General features: G+C 45.5%; 1 protein-coding gene and 1 non-coding gene across 4 annotated transcripts in view; both read right to left on the bottom strand.

The window, feature by feature from the left end:
• Positions 1-12,025: 12,025 nt before the first annotated feature.
• BCL7B (BAF chromatin remodeling complex subunit BCL7B) overlaps positions 12,026-21,875 on the bottom strand; it is a 122,983-nt gene continuing 113,133 nt past the window's right edge. For all 3 annotated transcript variants that reach the window (XM_063956154.1, XM_063956156.1, XM_063956155.1), the window contains exon 6: positions 12,026-13,682. In XM_063956154.1, the coding sequence (XP_063812224.1) occupies positions 13,593-13,682 (90 nt within the window). In that variant the 3' untranslated portion in view covers positions 12,026-13,592. The remainder of the gene's footprint in view (positions 13,683-21,875) is intronic.
• LOC135054144 (U5 spliceosomal RNA) lies at positions 16,350-16,465 on the bottom strand. The gene has a single exon (XR_010243388.1). It is a non-coding gene; the product is annotated as a U5 spliceosomal RNA (small nuclear RNA).

The raw sequence follows: 21,875 nt of genomic DNA on the forward strand, positions 1-21,875 counted from the left end.
CCTAATAGTGTATATCCCTTTACATTTCCATGTGTAAAAATGACGATTATCTAAAGAAGAGGGGAAATTGGGGTTACCCCATAAGGGTAAGTATGGTGACTCAAAGGGGTCAGTACGAAATAGTTTATGTATGGAGGTCCAGGCCCTATAAGTGTCCCAAAATAAAATATTAGTCTTAACCCCCTGGGGTAGTTTAGACCTTGGTGTGTGGAGCAATGCTGCAGGGGAATACGGGGAAAACAATGCTTCTTCCAGTTCAACGTTCGTGAATATATCTGATCGAAGGAGCCAGTCTGATGCAAATTTAAATAGTGCCGATCTGGCAAACATCGTCACATTGGGCATACTCAAGCCACCTTTTCGTTTACTAACATAAGTTCGGGTCTTGGGCATGCGGGGTTTTGAGTTTTTCCAGATGAATTTTGAAAACATTTGCGAGCAGAATAAGGAGTCTTGTTTAGTGATCGTGATGGGGAGCATTTGAAGCAAGTAAGCCAGCTTCGGGAAAATGACAGCTTTTATCACCACTATCCTACCCAATAGGGAAAGTTTGAGATCTTTCCAGGATTCTAATCTTGTTTTGATTTGCTGGATAGTGGGTATATAGTTAAATTGATATAATCGGGAAAGTTCTGAGGGAACATAAATACCTAAGTATTTTAGTTTGGTAGGAGTCAGCGTGAATTGGGAAGAGAAGTCGGCATAGACAAGAGGGTTCTGCATGTTGGTCAGAGGGAGTAGTTCCGATTTATGGGTGTTTATGCGATAACCCGCAAAGGTACTAAAACATTGTATAGTGTCAAAGATGGCAGGTATTGAGATACGGGGGTTAGAGACAAATAAGATCATATCATCCGCAAATAGTCCGAGCTTAACTTCTTTTTTTCCCACCGATATCCCCGAGAAGGTCGGTAATTGTCTTAGTGCTATAGCCAGGGGTTCTAAAGCTGCTGCAAAAAGCAAAGGGGATAAGGGGCAGCCCTGTCTGGTCCCCCTATGAATCGTTAAAGGTTGAGACATATATCGGTTAGTGAAAACTTGTGTAGATGCATTATGGTATATGGTATGTAAAATGGCCACAAATTTGTCAGAAAATCCGAAGCGTCGGAGTGTCTCAAACAGGTGGTCCCACGTCACCAAATCAAACGCTTTCTCAGCATCCAATGACAATAAAAAAGTGGGACCACCCGTTTCCACCCCCCTCAGGGATTGGAGAACCTTTAGAACTTTGCGGATATTGGTCACCGAGTGTCTGCCCGAAATAAAACCGGTTTGATCACTGTGGATTATTTCAGGCAGAATAAATTTTAATCGATTCGCTAACAGTTTAGTGAACAGTTTGTAGTCTACATTAAGTAGGGAGATAGGGCGATAGGAAGACGGGAGGAGCGGATCTTTGCCAGATTTAGGTATAACTCGGATCAGGGCCGAGTTAAAATGGTGTGGGAGAGTGAGGTTGGAGAATATATTATTAAAGAAGGCCACTAGTGAATCCACAATCTTAGGGGAGAGTAGTTTAAAGAATTCTCCTGATAAGCCATCTGGGCCTGGGGTCTTCAGTGGCTTAAGGGCTTTAATTGCCTCCGTCACTTCGGTGGCAGTAATAGGGGTCGTAAGGGAATCTGACTGATCCTGGGAAATCTGAGGTAATTGTACAGTTTCCCAGAAGGAGGTTTTGGTATATTGGTCAACAGTGTTGTGGGAGTAGAGATCAGTAAAAAAGGAGTGGAAGATGTCAGCTATTGCCTTCCCTTCGGATTGTACAGCTGAGGTCGAATCCCTCAAAGCTGTCACATGATGGGATCCCTTGTCAGATTTAAGTAAATTAGAAAGCATTCGACTCGGCTTATCTCCATATTGGAAGAAATTATATTTGCCTGCAATGAGGAATCTATTATCCATATGCGTTAGAGTATGATCAAATTGGGTTTTGGCGTCTCTATATTTCTGTTTGTTAGCCAACGTAGGTGTGGTTTTAAAATTTTGAAATGAGGAAGTGAGTACAGCTTGTGCTGCTCTATATGCCGCGTCTTGATCTCGTCTATATTTCGCCATGAATGCAATTATATCTCCTCGCAAAACAGCTTTAGCGGTCTGCCAAAATAAGGCAGGGTCAGACGTATGGTCAGCATTGTTAAGAGCATAAGAGTCCCAGGAAGTCAGCAACATGGTTTTAAATTCTGGAGAAGCCGCCATCTTGGCAGGGAATCTCCAGTGGGAATTGGTACCCAAAGTGAGTCTACCTTGGAGGACAAGTGATATAGGGGCATGGTCTGAAATAGTTATAGGGTTGATAGCTGTCTCAGTGATCCTGGGGGACAGATCAGTGGAAACAAGAAAGTAATCTATACGTGAGAAAGAATTATGGGCTGAAGAATAATAAGTATATTCCAACTCTACCGGGTTACGGAGTCGCCACACATCGACCAGTCCCAATTGTGCAGACATGTACTCCAGGTTGATCTTGGGCAGTCGGGCCCCCTGAGACGAGGGACCCTTCCTGTCCAAAACCAAAGAGGACACCATATTCATATCCCCGCCAACAATGAGAGAGGTATGCGAATATGGACGGAGAATATTAGTTATTTCTAGATAGAATGTTTTTTCATAGACAGCCGGGGCATAAATATTGCACAAGGTTAATCTGGTGCCCTCTAAGGTGATATCTAACACAATATATCTGCCTAGAGGGTCGATAATCTGATGATGTATGTCAAACCTTCACCCCCTTACGGATAAGGATAGCAACTCCCCTTGCCTTTGAAGAAAATGAAGAAAACACCACGACCTCTTGTCTAAGCATGGTAAGTTTGGCATGTTCAGGGGGGGTCAGGTGTGTCTCTTGGAGCATAGAGACATCAGCTTTTATCTTATTTAAGTAGGTAAGGATACGTCTCCGTTTAATTGGAGAATTAATACCCCTAACATTCCACGAAATTATATTAAGTTGTGACATTTATACCAACAACGGGGGAATAGAAAAAGGCAGCAGTCAGTCTTCCCGTCATTAATCCAGAGTATCATAAGCATAAATATTCCCCACCACAGCCAGGCAAACATCTGTAGGTAAAAAGTAGCAGAGAGGAGAGTAAAAGAAGTCAGAGAGAAGAGAGAAAGGTAAAGACAAATGTTAAGACAAGTATAACATATGAGTGCGTCCACACCAGCATGCATCAGTATGGACTTTCAGCGTGAACCCGCTGCGATGTAGAACAATAAAAATAACAAAATAACCAACAGGCAATATTATGATAAGCAACTCAAGAGATCTCCCTAATGATCCTAATACAGGGAAAAGAAAATGTTTTCGAAATGGTCTTGATAAGGGCTAAACGTAATCCACCTCGTATAAGAGGAGAATTATTAACTATAACAACCAGTAGAAGAACATGGATAAAGTCCCGGCGTCAGGTTTCAGTCGGTAACAGCAGCTCCATTTGGGGAGGATGGATGTGAGGCCAAGGATAATCTCGCAGATTCTCCAAGTTCCATTACATAGTCCTTGGCCGAGTCTGCTGAGGTGAAATCTTTTGGGCCTTGTGGGGTAAAGATGCGTAGCCTCGCAGGGTAGAGAAGGGCAAACCGAACACCATTTTTCACCAGCTGAGAGCAGATTGGAGACATTTCCCTTCTAGCCCTAGAGACTTCCGCAGAGTAGTCCTGAAAAAGGAACAGTCTCTGACCCTCCCATTGAAGTGGGCCTTTGTTTCGAGCCGCAGACCATATCAATTCTTTGTGTCTGAAATTTAAGCATTTAAAAATGACCGGTCGGGGTCTAGATTGGTTAGATTCACGCGGGGGACCCAATCTATGAGCTCGTTCGATTTCCATCGAGGAGAGTTCTTCGGGAATACCTAGGAGGTCTGGTAAGTCGGAGACGAGGAATTTCAGCAGGTCCGGGCCTTTCAGTGATTCTTTAAGGCCCACAATCCTCAGGTTATTGCGTCTCGAACGATTTTCCAAATCATCCATCTTCATCATCATATGTTGACGCGAGGCCGCTAAAGATACGACTTGTTCTTTAAGATCCTCTATTTCCTTAAAGTTAACACCAATTCTATTCTCGTTCACAGAGATTCTGCGGGTCATCGACCTGAGTTCTGATTTCAAGTCTGATACTGCGGTCATAAATTTATCAGCCTGGGCTTGTAGTAAAGGTTCCACGGTTTCTTTAATCGCTTTCACGATTTCCGAATAGGAAGGTGGAGCGGGGGGAGCTTTTGGGGCCATGTTAGGTGATGTTTCAACCGCGATGTCTAGGCAGACAGGGTGGGGGATTAGTGGTGGAGCTTGGTTCTCCGCGTTTACTACCACTTCTATATCGTTGGGGTTTTGGTGTAGAGGAACTTAAGAATTTGTCCATAATAATAAATACGAGCTCATGAGGGCCGGACAGATGACAGAACTTGCCGTTGGTTAGAAAGGTGGAGACAGGTCTACATCACAGTTGCGGGTGACGCGACTTCACATATCGCCGTGATATGTATCTAATTATGGGAAGCTGAGAGTGGGTGTAGTTCTTCAAGTCATCAGAGGGATGGAATTGTGTTTACCAGGCATAAAATTGCTATCACCACTATATGGGAGAGTAGACAGTGAGACTTAGAGAGCGTGGAAATAGTATTTGTGATTTCAATTACAACGGCAATCCGGCCCGCGGCATCACCGTATAAACACGCCAACTGAGGACTGATTAGTAGGTATGAAGATAGTCTCACTCACCTCCCACACACGTGGCGACGAGGAGGGGGAGTAAAATAAGAATTTACTTACCGATAATTCTATTTCTCGGAGTCCGTAGTGGATGCTGGGGTTCCTGAAAGGACCATGGGGAATAGCGGCTCCGCAGGAGACAGGGCACAAAAAGTAAAGCTTTCCGATCAGGTGGTGTGCACTGGCTCCTCCCCCTATGACCCTCCTCCAAGCCTCAGTTAGGTACTGTGCCCGGACGAGCGTACACAATAAGGGAGGAATTTTGAATCCCGGGTAAGACTCATACCAGCCACACCAATCACACCGTACAACTTGTGATCTAAACCCAGTTAACAGTATGATAACAGAGGAGCCTCTGAAAGATGGCTCCCTACAACAATAACCCGAATTAGTTAACAATAACTATGTACAATTATTGCAGATAATCCGCACTTGGGATGGGCGCCCAGCATCCACTACGGACTCCGAGAAATAGAATTATCGGTAAGTAAATTCTTATTTTCTCTATCGTCCTAGTGGATGCTGGGGTTCCTGAAAGGACCATGGGGATTATACCAAAGCTCCCAAACGGGCGGGAGAGTGCGGATGACTCTGCAGCACCGAATGAGAGAACTCCAGGTCCTCCTTAGCCAGAGTATCAAATTTGTAAAATTTTACAAACGTGTTCTCCCCTGACCACGTAGCTGCTCGGCAAAGTTGTAATGCCGAGACCCCTCGGGCAGCCGCCCAAGATGAGCCCACCTTCCTTGTGGAGTGGGCCTTTACAGATTTAGGCTGTGGCAGGCCTGCCACAGAATGTGCAAGTTGGATTGTGCTACAGATCCAACGAGCAATCGTCTGCTTAGACGCAGGAGCACCCATCTTGTTGGGTGCATACAATGTAAACAACGAGTCAGATTTTCTGACTCCAGCTGTCCTTGCAATATATATTTTCAATGCTCTGACAACGTCCAGTAACTTGGAGTCCTCCAAGTCACTTGTAGCCGCAGGCACTACAATAGGCTGGTTCAGATGAAATGCTGACACCACCTTAGGGAGAAAATGCGGACGAGTCCGCAGTTCCGCCCTGTCCGAATGGAAAATCAGATATGGGCTTTTGTAAGATCAAGCTGCCAGTTCTGACACTCTCCTGGCCGAAGCCAGGGCTAGTAGCATGGTCACTTTCCATGTGAGATATTTCAAATCCACATTTTTTAGTGGTTCAAACCAATGAGATTTTAGAAAGTCCAAAACCACATTGAGATCCCACGGTGCCACTGGAGGCACCACAGGAGGCTGTATATGCAGCACTCCCTTAACAAAAGTCTGGACTTCAGGGACTGAAGCCAATTCTTTCTGGAAGAAAATCGACAGGGCCGAAATTTGAACCTTAATAGATCCCAATTTGAGACCCATAGACAATCCTGATTGCAGGAAATGTAGGAATCGACCCAGTTGAAATTCCTCCGTCGGAGCACTCCGATCCTCGCACCACGCAACATATTTTCGCCAAATGCGGTGATAATGTTGCACGGTTACTTCCTTCCTTGATTTAATCAAAGTAGGAATGACTTCTTCCGGCATGCCTTTTTCCTTTAGGATCCGGCGTTCAACCGCCATGCCGTCAAACGCAGCCGCGGTAAGTCTTGAAACAGACAGGGACCCTGCTGAAGCAAGTCCCTCCTTAGAGGTAGAGGCCACGGATCTTCCGTGATCATCTCTTGAAGTTCCGGGTACCAAGACCTTCTTGGCCAATCCGGAACCACTAGTATCGTTCTTACGCCTCTTTGCCGTATAATTCTCAATACTTTTGGTATGAGAGGCTGAGGAGGAAACACATACACCGACTGGTACACCCAAGGCGTTACCAGCGCGTCCACAGCTATTGCCTGCGGATCTCTTGACCTGGCGCAATACCTGTCCAGTTTTTTGTTGAGGCGAGACGCCATCATGTCCACCATTGGTCTTTCCCAACGGGTTACCAGCATGTGGAAGACTTCTGGATGAAGTCCCCACTCTCCCGGGTGAAGGTCGTGTCTGCTGAGGAAGTCTGCTTCCCAGTTGTCCACTCCCGGGATGAACACTGCTGACAGTGCTATCACATGATTCTCTGCCCAGCGAAGAATCCTTGCAGCTTCTGCCATTGCACTCCTGCTTCTTGTGCCGCCCTGTCTGTTCACATGGGCGACTGCCGTGATGTTGTCCGACTGGATCAACACCGGTTTTCCCTGAAGCAGAGGTTCTGCCTGGCTTAGAGCATTGTAGATTGCTCTTAGTTCCAGAATGTTTATGTGAAGAGACGTTTCCAGGCTCGTCCACACTCCCTGGAAGTTTCTTCCTTGTGTGACTGCTCCCCAGCCTCTCAGGCTGGCGTCCGTGGTCACCAGGATCCAATCCTGTATGCCGAATCTGCGGCCCTCCAATAGATGAGCACTCTGCAACCACCACAGAAGAGATACCCTTGTCCTTGGAGACAGGGTTATCCGCTGGTGCATCTGAAGATGCGACCCTGACCATTTGTCCAACAGATCCCTCTGGAAAATTCTTGCGTGGAATCTGCCGAATGGAATTGCTTCGTAAGAAGCCACCATTTTTCCCAGGACTCTTGTGCATTGATGTACAGACACCTTTCCTGGTTTTAGGAGGTTCCTGACAAGCTCGGATAACTCCTTGGCTTTTTCCTCCGGGAGAAAAACCTTTTTCTGAACCGTGTCCAGAATCATCCCTAGGAACAGCAGACGAGTTGTTGGCATTAACTGGGATTTTGGAATATTCAGAATCCACCCGTGCTGTTTTAGCACTTCTTGAGACAGTGCTAATCCCATCTCTAGCTGTTCTCTGGACCTTGCCCTTATCAGGAGATCGTCCAAGTATGGGATAATTAATACGCCTTTTCTTCGAAGAAGAATCATCATCTCGGCCATTACCTTTGTAAAGACCCGAGGTGCCGTGGACAATCCGAACGGCAGCGTCTGAAACTGATAGTGACAGTTTTGTACGACGAACCTGAGGTACCCCTGGTGTGAGGGGTAAATTGGAACGTGGAGGTACGCATCCTTGATGTCCAAGGATACCATAAAGTCCCCTTCTTCCAGGTTCGCTATCACTGCTCTGAGTGACTCCATCTTGAACTTGAACTTCTTTATGTACAGGTTCAAGGACTTCAGATTTAGAATAGGTCTTACCGAGCCATCCGGCTTCGGTACCACAAATAGAGTGGAATAATACCCCTTTCCTTGTTGTAGAAGAGGTACCTTGACTATCACCTGCTGAGAGTACAGCTTGTGAATGGCTTCCAAGACCGTCTCCCTTTCGGAGGGGGACGTTGGTAAAGCAGACTTCAGGAAACGGCGAGGTGGATCTGTCTCTAGTTCCAACCTGTATCCCTGAGATATTATCTGCAGGATCCAGGGATCTACCTGCGAGTGAGCCCACTGCGCGCTGAAATTCTTGAGACGACCGCCCACCGCCCCCGAGTCCGCTTGAGAAGCCCCAGCGTCATGCTGAGGCTTTTGTAGAAGCGGGGGAGGGCTTCTGTTCCTGGGAAGGAGCTGCCTGTTGCTGTCTCTTCCCCCTTCCTCTGCCTCGTGGCAGATATGAATATCCCTTTGCTCTCTTGTTTTTAAAGGAACGAAAGGGCTGCGGTTGAAAAGTCGGTGTCTTTTTCTGTTGGGGAGTAACTTGAGGTAAAAAGGTGGATTTCCCGGCTGTAGCCGTGGCCACCAAATCTGATAGACCGACTCCAAATAACTCCTCCCCTTTATACGGCAAAACTTCCATATGCCGTTTTGAGTCCGCATCGCCTGACCACTGTCGCGTCCATAAACTTCTTCTGGCCGAAATGGACATAGCACTTACCCGTGATGCCAGTGTGCAGATATCCCTCTGTGCATCACGCATATAAAGAAATGCATCCTTTATTTGCTCTAAAGACAGTAAAACATTGTCCCTATCCAGGGTATCAATATTTTCAATCAGGGACTCTGACCAAGCTACTCCAGCACTGCACATCCAGGCTGTCGCTATAGCTGGTCGTAGTATAACACCTGTATGTGTGTATATACTTTTTTGGATATTTTCCATCCTCCTATCTGCTGGATCTTTAAGTGCGGCCGTCTCAGGAGAGGGTAACGCCACTTGTTTAGATAAGCGTGTGAGCGCCTTGTCCACCCTAGGAGGTGTTTCCCAGCGCGCCCTAACCTCTGGCGGGAAAGGGTATAAAGCCAATAACTTCTTTGAAATTAGCATCTTTTTATCGGGGGCAACCCACGCTTCATCACACACCTCATTTAGTTCTTCTGATTCAGGAAAAACTATAGGTAGTTTTTTCACACCCCACATAATACCCTGTTTAGTGGTACCTGTAGTATCAGCTAAATGTAACGCCTCCTTCATTGCCAAAATCATATAACGTGTGGCCCTACTGGAAAATACGGTTGATTCGTCACCGTCGCCACTGGAATCAGTGCCTGTGTCTGGGTCGACCGACTGAGGCAAAGGGCGTTTTACAGCCCCTGACGGTGTTTGAGGCGCCTGGACAGGCACTAATTGATTGTCCGGCCGTCTCATGTCGTCAAACGACTGCTTTAGCGTGTTGACACTATCCCGTAATTCCATAAATAAAGGCATCCATTCTGGTGTCGACCCCCTAGGAGGTGACATCCCCATATTTGGCAATTGCTCCGCCTCCACACCAATATCGTCCTCATACATGTCGACACACACGTACCGACACACAGCAGACACACAGGGAATGCTCTTAACGAAGACAGGACCCCACTAGCCCTTTGGGGAGACAGAGGGAGAGTTTGCCAGCACACACCAAAGCGCTATATATGACAGGGATAGCCTTATAATAAGTGCTCCCTGTATAGCTGCTTTTATAATATAATTTTTGCCACTATTTTGCCCCCCCTCTCTTGTTTTACCCTGTTTCTGTAGTGCAGTGCAGGGGAGAGACCTGGGAGCCGTCCTGACCAGCGGAGCTGTGTAAGGAAAATGGCGCTGTGTGCTGAGGAGATAGGCCCCGCCCCTTTTCCGGCGGGCTCGTCTCCCGCTCTTTAGTGGATTCTGGCAGGGGTTAAATATCTCCATATAGCCCCCGGAGGCTATATGTGAGGTTTTTTTTAGCCAAATAGGTTTTCATTTGCCTCCCAGGGCGCTCCCCTCCCAGCGCCCTGCACCCTCAGTGACTGCCGTGTGAAGTGTGCTGAGAGGAAAATGGCGCACAGCTGCAGTGCTGTGCGCTACCTTTAGAAGACTGAGGAGTCTTCTGCCGCCGATTCTGGACCTCTTCTTGTTTCAGCATCTGCAAGGGGGCCGGCGGCGAGGCTCCGGTGACCATCCAGGCTGTACCTGTGATCGTCCCTCTGGAGCTGATGTCCAGTAGCCAAGAAGCCAATCCATCCTGCACGCAGGTGAGTTCACTTCTTCTCCCCTAAGTCCCTCGTTGCAGTGATCCTGTTGCCAGCAGGACTCACTGTAAAATAAAAAACCTAAGCTAAACTTTTCTAAGCAGCTCTTTAGGAGAGCCACCTAGATTGCACCCTTCTCGGCCGGGCACAAAAATCTAACTGAGGCTTGGAGGAGGGTCATAGGGGGAGGAGCCAGTGCACACCACCTGATCGGAAAGCTTTACTTTTTGTGCCCTGTCTCCTGCGGAGCCGCTATTCCCCATGGTCCTTTCAGGAACCCCAGCATCCACTAGGACGATAGAGAAATAGGAGTTGTAATTCACTTTGTGGCAGCAGACTGGAGAAATAGACAGTTTCAGCAATCATCTATGGTGTCAATGAGTATAGTCAGCTTCACTATGGTAGGGTCCAGGGAACAGCTAACCGGATGACAAATTGTGAACAGTAAAGGGTATGGGGAGGGGTAGGTGATGCCCCTATAATTGTAGTGTTAGATAGATTTTCCCCAGCATGAGTATGGCAGCTGCAGTCTTCTTCACCCTCACAGCTCCCCTCCTGTCTCTCCTGTCTCTCCCTATTACACTAGGAGTTATTTCCAGGGGGAGAGGGGTGCAGGGAAGGTACCTTGATGCCTGTTGTTCTCCACTGCAGGCTGAGGGAGCGTTGCGCCGCCGCAGCACCGGAAGTGCGGGTCCGCGGCTTTCCTCCGTCCACGAGCGCCGGGTCTCAAGCCCGTTGTACGGAGCACTGGTGTCGGCGTAGGGGGGGGTCCAAGCACTCCCCAAGTGGTTGCAGGGTCAGCCTGTGTGGTCCGGCGTCCGCGGTCAGTTTCGGCGCCGCGCGTCCCCTGGAGCTTCTCGGCGGGTCAGCTCCGGAAATTTAGTCCGCGGCTCCGGCGCCCAGTGCAGGCCACAACCTGCAGAGACCGTGAAAACGATCTCCCGGCTCTGCGACTCGGCACTTAGACACCCCGAGCCACAAGGTGGGTTATGAGGGCAATATGGGGGTAGTTAGTGCAAAAGTAGGTGGTTTGTTTTAGAAATGAGCAGGAGCTCTGAATTTCTGCTGCCAGTCTCCTCTCCAGTCAGGCCACGCCCCGGCTGGCTGGATTTTAATTGTATTCTACAATATTGGTTTTACATTTTAACTACAGGTTGAGTATCCCTTATCCAAAGTGCTTGGGACCAGAGGTATTTTGGATCAGATTTTTCTGTATTTTGGAATAATTGCATACCATAATGAGATATCATGGCGATGGGACCCAAATCTAGGCACAGAATACATTTATGTTTCATATACACCTTATACACACAGCCTGAAGGTCATTTTAGCCAATATTTTTAATAACTTTTTGCATTAAACAAAGTGTGTGTACATTCACACAATTCATTTATGTTTCATATACACCTTATACACAAAGCCTGAAGGTCTTATAATACAAGATTTTTAATAAATTTGTGTATTAAACAAAGTTTGTGTACATTGAGCCATCAGAAAACAAAGGTTTCACTATCTCAGTCTCACTCAAAAAATTCCGTATTTCGGAATATTTGGATGTGGGATACTCAAACTGTATTGTTAATTGTGTGCCCTCTGAATTTGTTTCTGTGATAAATATGTGTGTGTATATATATATATATATATATATATACATACATACACACATACACATATATATATATATATATATATATATATATATACACACACACATACACACACACACACACACACACACACACACACACACAATTTATTTATTTAAAAAAAAACAAAAATCAGAAGGTGGAACAATTATGCCATTGTATGAAATGATTCCAGTGAAGACATAGTTGCGATACTGGATAAGGCAAAATGTTACTAGCCTGCACAGGTGATGTGTAGGAGAAGCTGTGTTTAGAAATAAAGCTCAGAGTCCATTTCAAATAACTTCATTTATTAAAAATATATTTTGTTGTGCTGAAATACATCCAGCGCCAAATGTTCTCAACACTATAGGAGAACGGGAAATACTGTAGTAAAACACAATATATAAGATCTCTTTGTTTCATGTCTGGAATGGAGCATTTTCTTAATAATACACGGTCGAGAAACATTATTATGACCACCGCCTACATTTGACGTCAGCAGCACGTAGCCCATGAAGTATGTCACGTGTTGTGCGCTGGCTTGACAGGAATATAAAGTGTGCAATAGGGCGTCTGCACACATCACTCATTGCTGTCATGGGTAAAAGGGGATTTATTAGAGTTGCAAAAAGGGAAGATTATCGGCTTTCGGACCAAGGGTGGCGGTATTTCTGAAACAGCGCAGTTTGTGAACTGTTCGAGTGCTGCTTTGAAGATGCAAATTTGCCCTATTGCGAATAACCGACATGGAAACTGTGCCAACCTACCAGCATCTTCTAGAATAACTCCCAGCCCATCTGGCTGCTGCACACAGTGGTTACTCTGACTATTAGCTGGTGGTCATAATAATGTGACTCCACCATGTATAATGATGGGGGTGGATAATACATGAACACCTTATTATTTATAGGGGTTGGTACTAAAAACAACATTGGTATCTGACAACACAAAATTTCAGTTATACTTCAGAAACTTCCCTGACCGGGTGGTGGAGGGACCTGTCATAGGTGGCAGGAAGGTCATGCCCTTCCTTAGCCAGGTGGCGGAGAGGCCTGTCATAGGTGGCAGGATGGACATGAATTTCCCTGGTTAGGCGGTGAAGAGGCCTGTCATAGGTGGTGGAAAGGCCATGCCCTTCCCTGGCTAGGTGGTGGAGAGGCCTGTCATAGGTGGCGGTATGGTCATGCCCTACCCCAGCCAGGTGGTGGAAAGGCCTGTCATAGGTAGCAGTAAGGTCATGAACTTCCCTGGCCAGGTGGTGGAGAGGCCGGTCATAGGTGGCGGTAAGGTCATTAACTTCACCAGCCAGGTGGTCGAGAGGCCTGGCATAGGAGGCAGGATGGACATGGGCGACTCTGGCCAGGTTGTGGAGATGCCTGACTCTGGCCAGTTGGTGGAGCGGTCTGTCATAAATGGCTGCAAGAACAATGTTATAAATCCTGATTTATCGGTTTCTGATATAATCAAAACTAGAAGATGTAGAACGAACTATGAACCCTAGGAGACCATGCTTCACAATCATCCTAGAAGAAGAGGCAAGCCATCAAATTGCACATATTAAAATGACAAACTAACAAGAAAAAGAATATATGGCACAATAGTCTATAGGCCTTTTCTGGAAATGACGAAAGCATTAGTACTGTGTGGTACCTTTGAATAATGTTGATAATAAAGCAAAACATTATTCAATGACTTAGCAGTTTGGACAGAGCCTCTATGAGGCAGGTAATATTTTTTTCCCTTTGAAAGGTACATGGTCAGTAATTGCACATATTCCAGCCTCAAGTGCAAACATTGTCAACTAAGGCTTTCACAGACTGTCACAGCAAGAGGATTAAGTGCAAATCCAAGTCGGGCACTAACTCTTTAAAGCAGTGGGGGGAAGCGAAGGCACCTCTTGGCACACTCTCTTCAATGGTGGTGCTCCGGACTCATCCAGATCTTCAGCCTGAGACATAAAAATACATGCAATGAGCGTCAGCTAGCACATTCAAATCCACACCTATTCTAGCACACTCACACATTTTGCATATACATACAGACAGTATCCAATTACTGCGGATAATTATACCCCCGGGGGCTATTCAATTAGCGCAGATAAGCCGGCATGAGCCGCCACTTATCAGGGATTTTATTTCACCTGCCTAAGGTAGGCGAAACAAAATCCCCAAAAGCAGCTCCGTTTTCGCAAGCAAAAACAGGGCTGAAGCGGAGGAAAACACACAGGTTCCGCTGAACCAGGTTCCGCAGGTTCCGCTGAACTTCCGCTGCGCTAACTATTCAATTAGCGCAGATAAGCCGGCATGAGCCGCCACTTATCAGGGATTTTATTTCACCTGCCTAAGGTAGGCGAAACAAAATCCCCAAAAGCAGCTCCGTTTTCGCAAGCAAAAACAGGGCTGAAGCGGAGGAAAACACACAGGTTCCGCTGAACTTGTGTGTTTTTGTGAGAAAATTTTTTTTTTTTTTAAAATAGGATTTTGGTACTTACCAGGTAAATCCTTTTCTTTGAATCCATAGGGGGCACTGGAGTACTCTTGGGATATGGACGGGCGTAGCCGAACAAAGGCACTGAATATTCAAATTTAGGACCCTCCCCCCCCTCCATATCCCCAAGTACCTCAGTGTACTTTGCCAGTGTTTTTTACTGAGCGAACAGGATATAGAGAGGTTGACAATGGAGAATCCCTATAACATAACGGACAACCACAAAGTTGACTCGTAACCTTATTGTCAACTAAAAAGTTGACAGCTTAACCGATAGAACTTATAATTTGAACCAACCGGTGAAAATGTGTTACCATAAGCTCCTTTGAGCTTAATACCATCCAAGTTAAATTTGTTCACTAAGCTCCCTTGAGCTTAAAACAACCCAGGTAAAACTGCTCTGGGTGGGCGTCCAGTGCCCCCTATGGATTCAAAGAAAAGGATTTACCTGGTAAGTACCAAAATCCTATTTTCTTTATCATCCACTAGGGGTCACTGGAGTACTCTTGGGACGTACCAAAGCTTCCCTCGTGGGCGGGAGAGCTGTTTGATACTTGTAACAGTAGGCAGCCAAAGCTAAATGCTGATGGCGCCACCATTTATAACGTGTAAACGTGCACAAACGTGGTGCACTGAAGGCTATGTAGCCGCGTCGTAGACTCTCCACGACCCGCTGGGTCTGACATTCCCACAGAACCTGTGGAATGAACTATTACTGACGTAGGCGATTGTAACTTAGCCTTAAAGTAAGCCTGACTTGTAGTCATTATTATTCAACTGGATAATGTCTGCTGAGAAACTGGCTAACCCCAGTTTACAGTATCATATATAACAACAACGTATTCATATCACGTACTGTAGACGTTCGGTACATATATAAACGCGTAACGCGTGTACCACATTCAGAATTTTAGAATGTGCTGTCCACACAGGAACCACTATTGGTATATTGATGTGAAGAATACGAAAGCGGATTTCGTCCGAAGATCTGCTTTGTCATGAGAAAACTCAAATACGGTGGCTGGGAATACAAGGCACCCAAATATGAAAACAAACCCCTTGTCGAAGCACCATTGCCGAAGGCAAGGCTAGAAGAAAAATGTTTTCCAAAGTGAGAAACTTAATCCCCATTTGTTGAAAGGGTTCCAAAATATGAAACTGTAAGAAAATCTAAACCCAACCTCAAATCGCCTGGCGCTGTAGGTTGGATAAATAGAGTCTGAACTTTGGTGACACCTTGTAGAAAGATGTTGACAGACGCAAATAGAGGCAAACGCTTTGAAAATAAGTTTACCACACAGATACCTGCCCTCTTAGTGCAGATGAACGCAGTTTGCCATCCCATCCTGTTTAACAGAATACGGGTACTTGAAGTATGATGTTGGAAACTTCCGAGGTTTACACCCTATGTAAGCACACGAAATTTTTTTTTTTTTTTTTTAGTCATGAGCTGCCTTAAGCGGCTTAGTATTTCGTGACATGGTTGGTATAACCGATACTGTAATGCTCTATTTTTTTAAGAGGGCGGTCTGAACCCTCACCCCGTCAACCGCAGCTGCGGTACATAGATAATAGGTACATAGGTAACTATGGGTAAAAGAACGTTCCCTGATGTAACAGGTTGGACGTATTATGAGCGGGCCAAGATCGTGTGCAAGTATTCCTTGAAAATTCGAGAAGCAAACTTCTCTGAAACCCATGAGATACCACCAGTATGACTGTGACGAACTGTCTTCTGATCCGTTTTGGCAACGAAGAAAGAAGCGGACAATGGTGGAGCCAGATACACGATGCTGAATGACCCCATGAATGTGATGTACACATACTGAGCTTTTGTAATTGTGGCGAGATGCCCTCATGTATACCTGAGGGTAACCCCCTTCTGTGGACTCACATATGAAACACCTCTGGATTTAATGTCCAGTTTTTAAGATCCAAACCCTGACGGTTGAGATCGCCTGTCTAACAGATGTCCACTCACGGATTGATGTCTTGACATTTTCACATAATAGCGTTCTGAGCCATTGAAGATTTGAGTTACCTACCGCCTTGCCATGCGGCTTATTGGTTCTCACTGGTTGTTGAGTATGCAACTGCCTTTGCTTTGTTTGACTGCTTAAGGGCAGCGTGAGCCAGGCATGAAAAAAAAAAAAAAAATTACATGAAACTCACGGTTGTTCCTCTCCACAGAAATCTTTAGTAAAAAACGAAAGATTTATTTGTTATGAAGAGAAACCAGAGTCTATCCCTGGTCAGACTGAAAGCGAATCATTTATTGCATTGTAAAATGCACAGAGATGTAGGACATTTATCTATTGCATTGTAAAATGCACAGAGTTCTAGTACCTTTATCGACAGGAATCTGTCGTGTTTTAGAACCTTTGCGTTGATTTTAACTACAAATCCTGACTCTCTGTGACTGTCGTCCAGAGTATACGCACCCTTGTCCCTCTGTGGGAAACGCGATTGAAGGGTGGTGCACTAAATTGAAAACACATCTTTATTCTTAATAATTGAATACACCAATGTACCGCTAGTGTGCGTGTACTTTTGTTCTTGTTGGTGTAGTAGGTAAAAGTCTTTGATTTACCGTATTTATAATCTTACCTAGGAATTGACATCGTTTAGACAGACTTAGATGTGATTGTTTTCGAACTTAATCTGCTACCGCAGTATAACTTAGTAGCGCAAGATAGAGGAACTTTGTTGATACATAGTTCTTATGTGAGATGAGCTATTATTCCAACATCACTTTGGTAAATACCGGAAGCGATAAGCAACGGTATAAATGAAATGGTTAATGGTTGTGGCGATTTTCAAACGCTAGAACCTATGATGAAGAAACCGGACTGGGTAAATACGCATTGTGAAGATCAAATGCAATTATACAATTTTGTGGCTGCAATAAGCAAAAACTAACTGCAGAAAATCCATTTTCTAACTGTAGTAAATGACTTGCTGATTGATATTGCAACGGAGCTGTTTGATTTTGCTCAAACAGAGGGGAATAAGTAACTTTGACTCTGTTGGCGTACTATTGCCTGGTTTATAAACCAGCAAAGACTAAATGACAACCTGCCAAACCGTTCGCCAGAAGCAGTTTTGTACTCTAAGCTGTAAATAGCTGAGACATATATGAGTTGAAGTCATGAAACCTCGCAAATGTAACATGAAAAGACGCACTTCCACAATTGTAAAAGAGGTCATCAAACCACTGGCTTGCTGACTGTAACGTCCTGTCGTTACAAGGCGTGACTGTTTCTTATAAAGGAATAAAACACCGTTACAAGTATACTGTATGCGCTAATGGCAGAATATCCTATAGGGATAAAATGCCGTTACACATATATCAAATTCAGGCGCAAACAAGCTCTGGCCTTGTCGTGCTTAACTAGCGACAATGAAAATAACCGGCGTTAGCAGAAGCTTTACAGATATACTCTGCAGCTTTTTTGAACCGTGATCGGCATGGTTTCATACATAGATTCTAGTGACCCAAATGTATCTGTGGTTTTTATAATGTTTGACAGAAACGCATATACCAATGGCGGATCGCGTCCTTTTGGAAACGATTATGTATGGTTGTCCAAAACCCCGCACTATCTGAATGCTGGACTAATGTACCCTTCTCACTTGTAGTTATCGGTGTGAGATTTGACATAGAATCGTGCATTAAATTATAAGACTAGTGAAATAAACACTCTGGTACCCAAAGGAAAATTGTCACTTTGGAAAGATTGTCTTTTGTTAGCGCTGGCGGAGTTATTCTGAGACTCCGATTACCGCTGTTTTAATTTGAATTGCCAATGTTAACATTTTTAGTCTGCACTAGAGCCTTATTTGCTATGTAGACAGACATCATAATAGGCAACAGACAGACACTTGCACGACTTAATAACATTATTATATGGCATATATATCTATATATATATGTTATTGCTGAACAGCATATTTATTAGGAAACTAAAGTGTTCTTTATGTGAAAAGCAGTTCACATAGGCATGAAACCCGAACCAAATTCCTACTAACACCCCTGCGCCTTCTGGTGGCTTAAAGATGTAGGGCAGGAATGTTCTAGATTATCCTGAAGTAAAAAATTCCCACTAACACCCCTGCGCCTCCTTGTGGAGTAGAGGTGTATGGTCTGGAATCATAACTGGAAAACCAGCAATGATTAAAATGGCCGTCATGCCATGCTTTCACAGAAAATCACAGTACAGGTTACTTGCTGCAGTTTTAATATAGGCTTAATAGCCTATTATACAGTTACTATGCTTAATAGCCTATTATACAGTGATAACCCAGGTGTAGGATACAGTAAAATATATGCATTTAGTCAATTAATATGAGCACTGCCTGCAGTGTATTTATCTTGCAACCTTAACCAAAAATAACAGAAAACATGGTTAAACGTGCAATAGGTTATGCCACTGCTAACCCATGGCCAGCCAAAGCCTCATATATATATTATATATATATACAAAGTGTTTACACATATAATCACAGTTCATACTGATATTATAGACAGTTCTGCCAGCAAAAGCTTCATTATATATTATATATATAAAACGTGCTGAAACATATATCACAGTACACATGTACATTGTTTAAAGTGCTGCGCTGCTTGTTTATTTTGAACCCATGCAGCCTTTGCTGCTGCTATGGGTATTATTCCCCCTCCCCCCCCTGCATCCCCATGTTACCTGCAGCGTACGGGGATCGGGTGCAGGGAGAGCAGGAGAGCCTGAATGTAGCGCCGGGGAGCTGACCGGAAGCTCCTTCCTACAGCAGTACACAGTCTCCCTGTGTCTGCGGTGTTTCACTGGGAGAGTGGCCGGCGTCCTTGAGTGACGTGCGGCCACTCTTTAGTACCCAGGAGAGTCTCGGCGGCGTGTAGCGGTGCCGGGCCATCCGAGCAGTGAGAGCGGCCGGCGTCTGAGTGACGTGCGGACGCTCTGCTTAGTTCAGCGCCCGGAGAGTGTCGGCGGCGTGTAGCGGTGCCGCATCAGGGCAGTGAGAGCGGCCGGCGTCTGAGTGACGTGCGGCCGCTCTGCTTATGTAGCGGTGCCGGGCCATCAGAGCAGTAAGAGCGGCCGGCGTCTGAGTGACGTGCGGCCGCTCTGCTTAGTTCAGCGCAGGGAGAGTCATGTACGAGTGAGGTGGAACTTCATATATAAGAAGTGGTCCTTACTACTTCAGCGGGACCCGTCAGCGGCGTGCTCAGCGGCGGCCAGCTCCCTGTACAGTATAACACTCACACAGCAGGGCGGCAGCGTGAGCTGACCGCCCTGACACCCATACCTTGCTCCATCCTGGCTGTGACGAGCTCTCTGTAAGCTCCGTTTCAGTCCTTCTTCCAGCTCTTTGTCACATCCTGGCTGTAACGGATCTTCTTTCTGTAAGCTCCGTTCAGCTTGCAGGAGACAGTGGCTGCCTGTGGCTGTGAGGGTGCTCTTTGTGAGGACCGACACGCCATGCGCTGCCCTATAGCGCCTGTGGCTGTGAGGGTGCTCTTTGTGAGGACCGACACGCCATACGCTGCCTTGCAGCGGCACCATCCCGGACCCAAGTTTTTCCAGAAACTGGGACGGGAAGTGTAAAAATTAAAAATAAAAATAAAAATCTTCTGAAAAGTGGCCATTGCCACAAGCCGATGTTCATCTGTGAGCACCGAAAAAACACTGGCAAAGTACACTGAGGTACTTGGGGATATGGAGGGGGGGGAGGGTCCTAAATTTGAATATTCAGTGCCTTTGTTCGGCTACGCCCGTCCATATCCCAAGAGTACTCCAGTGACCCCTAGTGGATGATAAAGAAATTTATTTACAGGTAATCCTAAGTGGATAGTCTGTAAAAAAAAGTATTGGTGAAACATCTGAAAAAATTGCGAAAGAAGTGCCTAACTGTATACCCCCAAAGTGTCAAAGCTGGAATTACTTACATTGAAGATACAGCTATAGATGCTGTCACCTTACGTAAGATATCACTCAAGCTTAGTGCAAAGCCTACTTAATAGTACAAGATAGGTTTAGTTTTTTTTGTTATTGTTTTATAGTAAAGTTATGTAACCATGCACCAGGGGATGTGACTGTAGTTAATAAAGTTGATAGTTCATAAGATAGTTAGGGGTCTATTTACGAAGCAGTGAAGAGTGGAGAGAAGGACCAGTGGAGAAGTTGTCCATAGCAACCAATCAGCTTTGAAAGAATGTAAAAGGGAGATGCTGAATGGTTGCAATGGACAACCTGGAGAGGTGGTGGAACTCATCAAACTCCCCCCACCCCTCACATTAAGCAGAGCCAGGGCAGGTGCCAGTGTTCTCGACACCCCGCTGCAAACTATAAATTAGTGCCCTACTTCCCATACTTTTTAAAGGGACATTGATCTCACAAAGTAGCAACGTGTTAACACATTTGTATCCCCCATTCAAATTAGACCACTCACTAGCACGCCTCCTGGTGCGAGTACCAGGATAAGTGGGCTGTAGATGGGGAGGACCATGAAGCCACCGGGACCTGACGTAAGGGGAGGTGGCTGCAGCTCATAGTTAACACTAGCGCTCCTGCATCATCGATTTGACGTGGGTGATGGGGCTGGCTTTTCTGTTGGAATTACTGTACAGGGCAATGGAGGAGGTGGAACTAGTTCCCCCTACCATTGCAGGTGGGGGAACTCTGTTTCATCTCGTTCCCCCCTTCCTCCCATTTTAACCCCTGCTCATTTATGTTATGGGAGTGAAAGGAAATACTGTTACTCTTTAATATATGTTTAAGTTTTGCGAGTTTGAATGTATTTTATTACACAGACTGACGTGCACCTAAAAATGTGGTTTACTATAAAACAGGCACCTGGAAGGTGCCAGTGGCTCCCACTGAAATCTAGATTTCAATACACTGCTCCTCTGGGGATTATTTAAAAATTCAGTTTCCCCACTAAACACAGATCACCCCCAAATGTGCATTCTCTACAACTTCCGTCTCATTTACATAGCCACAGCGTGAAATCTCCTTTCAGGTGAACTCAGCAAAAAATAAGAATTTACTCACCGGTAATTCTATTTCTCATAGTCCGTAGTGGATGCTGGGGACTCCGTAAGGACCATGGGGATTAGCGGCTCCGCAGGAGACTGGGCACAACTACAAAGAAAGCTTTAGACTACTGGTGTGCACTGGCTCCTCCCACTAAGACCCTCCTCCAGACCTCAGTTAGGATACTGTGCCCGGAAGAGCTGACACAATTAGGAAGGATTTTGAATCCCGGGTAAGACTCATACCAGCCACACCAATCACAGCGTATAACTCGTGATACAATACCCAGTTAACAGCATGATAACAACTGAGCCTCTCAACAGATAGCTCAACAATAACCCTTTAGTTAAGCAATAACTATATACAAGTATTGCAGGCAATCCGCACTTGGGATAGGCGCCCAGCATCCACTACGGACTATGAGAAATAGAATTACCGGTGAGTAAATTCTTATTTTCTCTAACGTCCTAAGTGGATGCTGGGGACTCCGTAAGGACCATGGGGATTATACCAAAGCTCCCAAACGGGCGGGAGAGTGCGGATGACTCTGCAGCACCGAATGAGAGAACTCAAGGTCCTCCTCAGCCAGGGTATCAAATTTGTAGAATTTTGCAAACGTGTTTGCC

Source organism: Pseudophryne corroboree, chromosome 2 (genome assembly GCF_028390025.1).
Source record: "Pseudophryne corroboree isolate aPseCor3 chromosome 2, aPseCor3.hap2, whole genome shotgun sequence".
NCBI lineage: Eukaryota > Metazoa > Chordata > Amphibia > Anura > Myobatrachidae > Pseudophryne > Pseudophryne corroboree.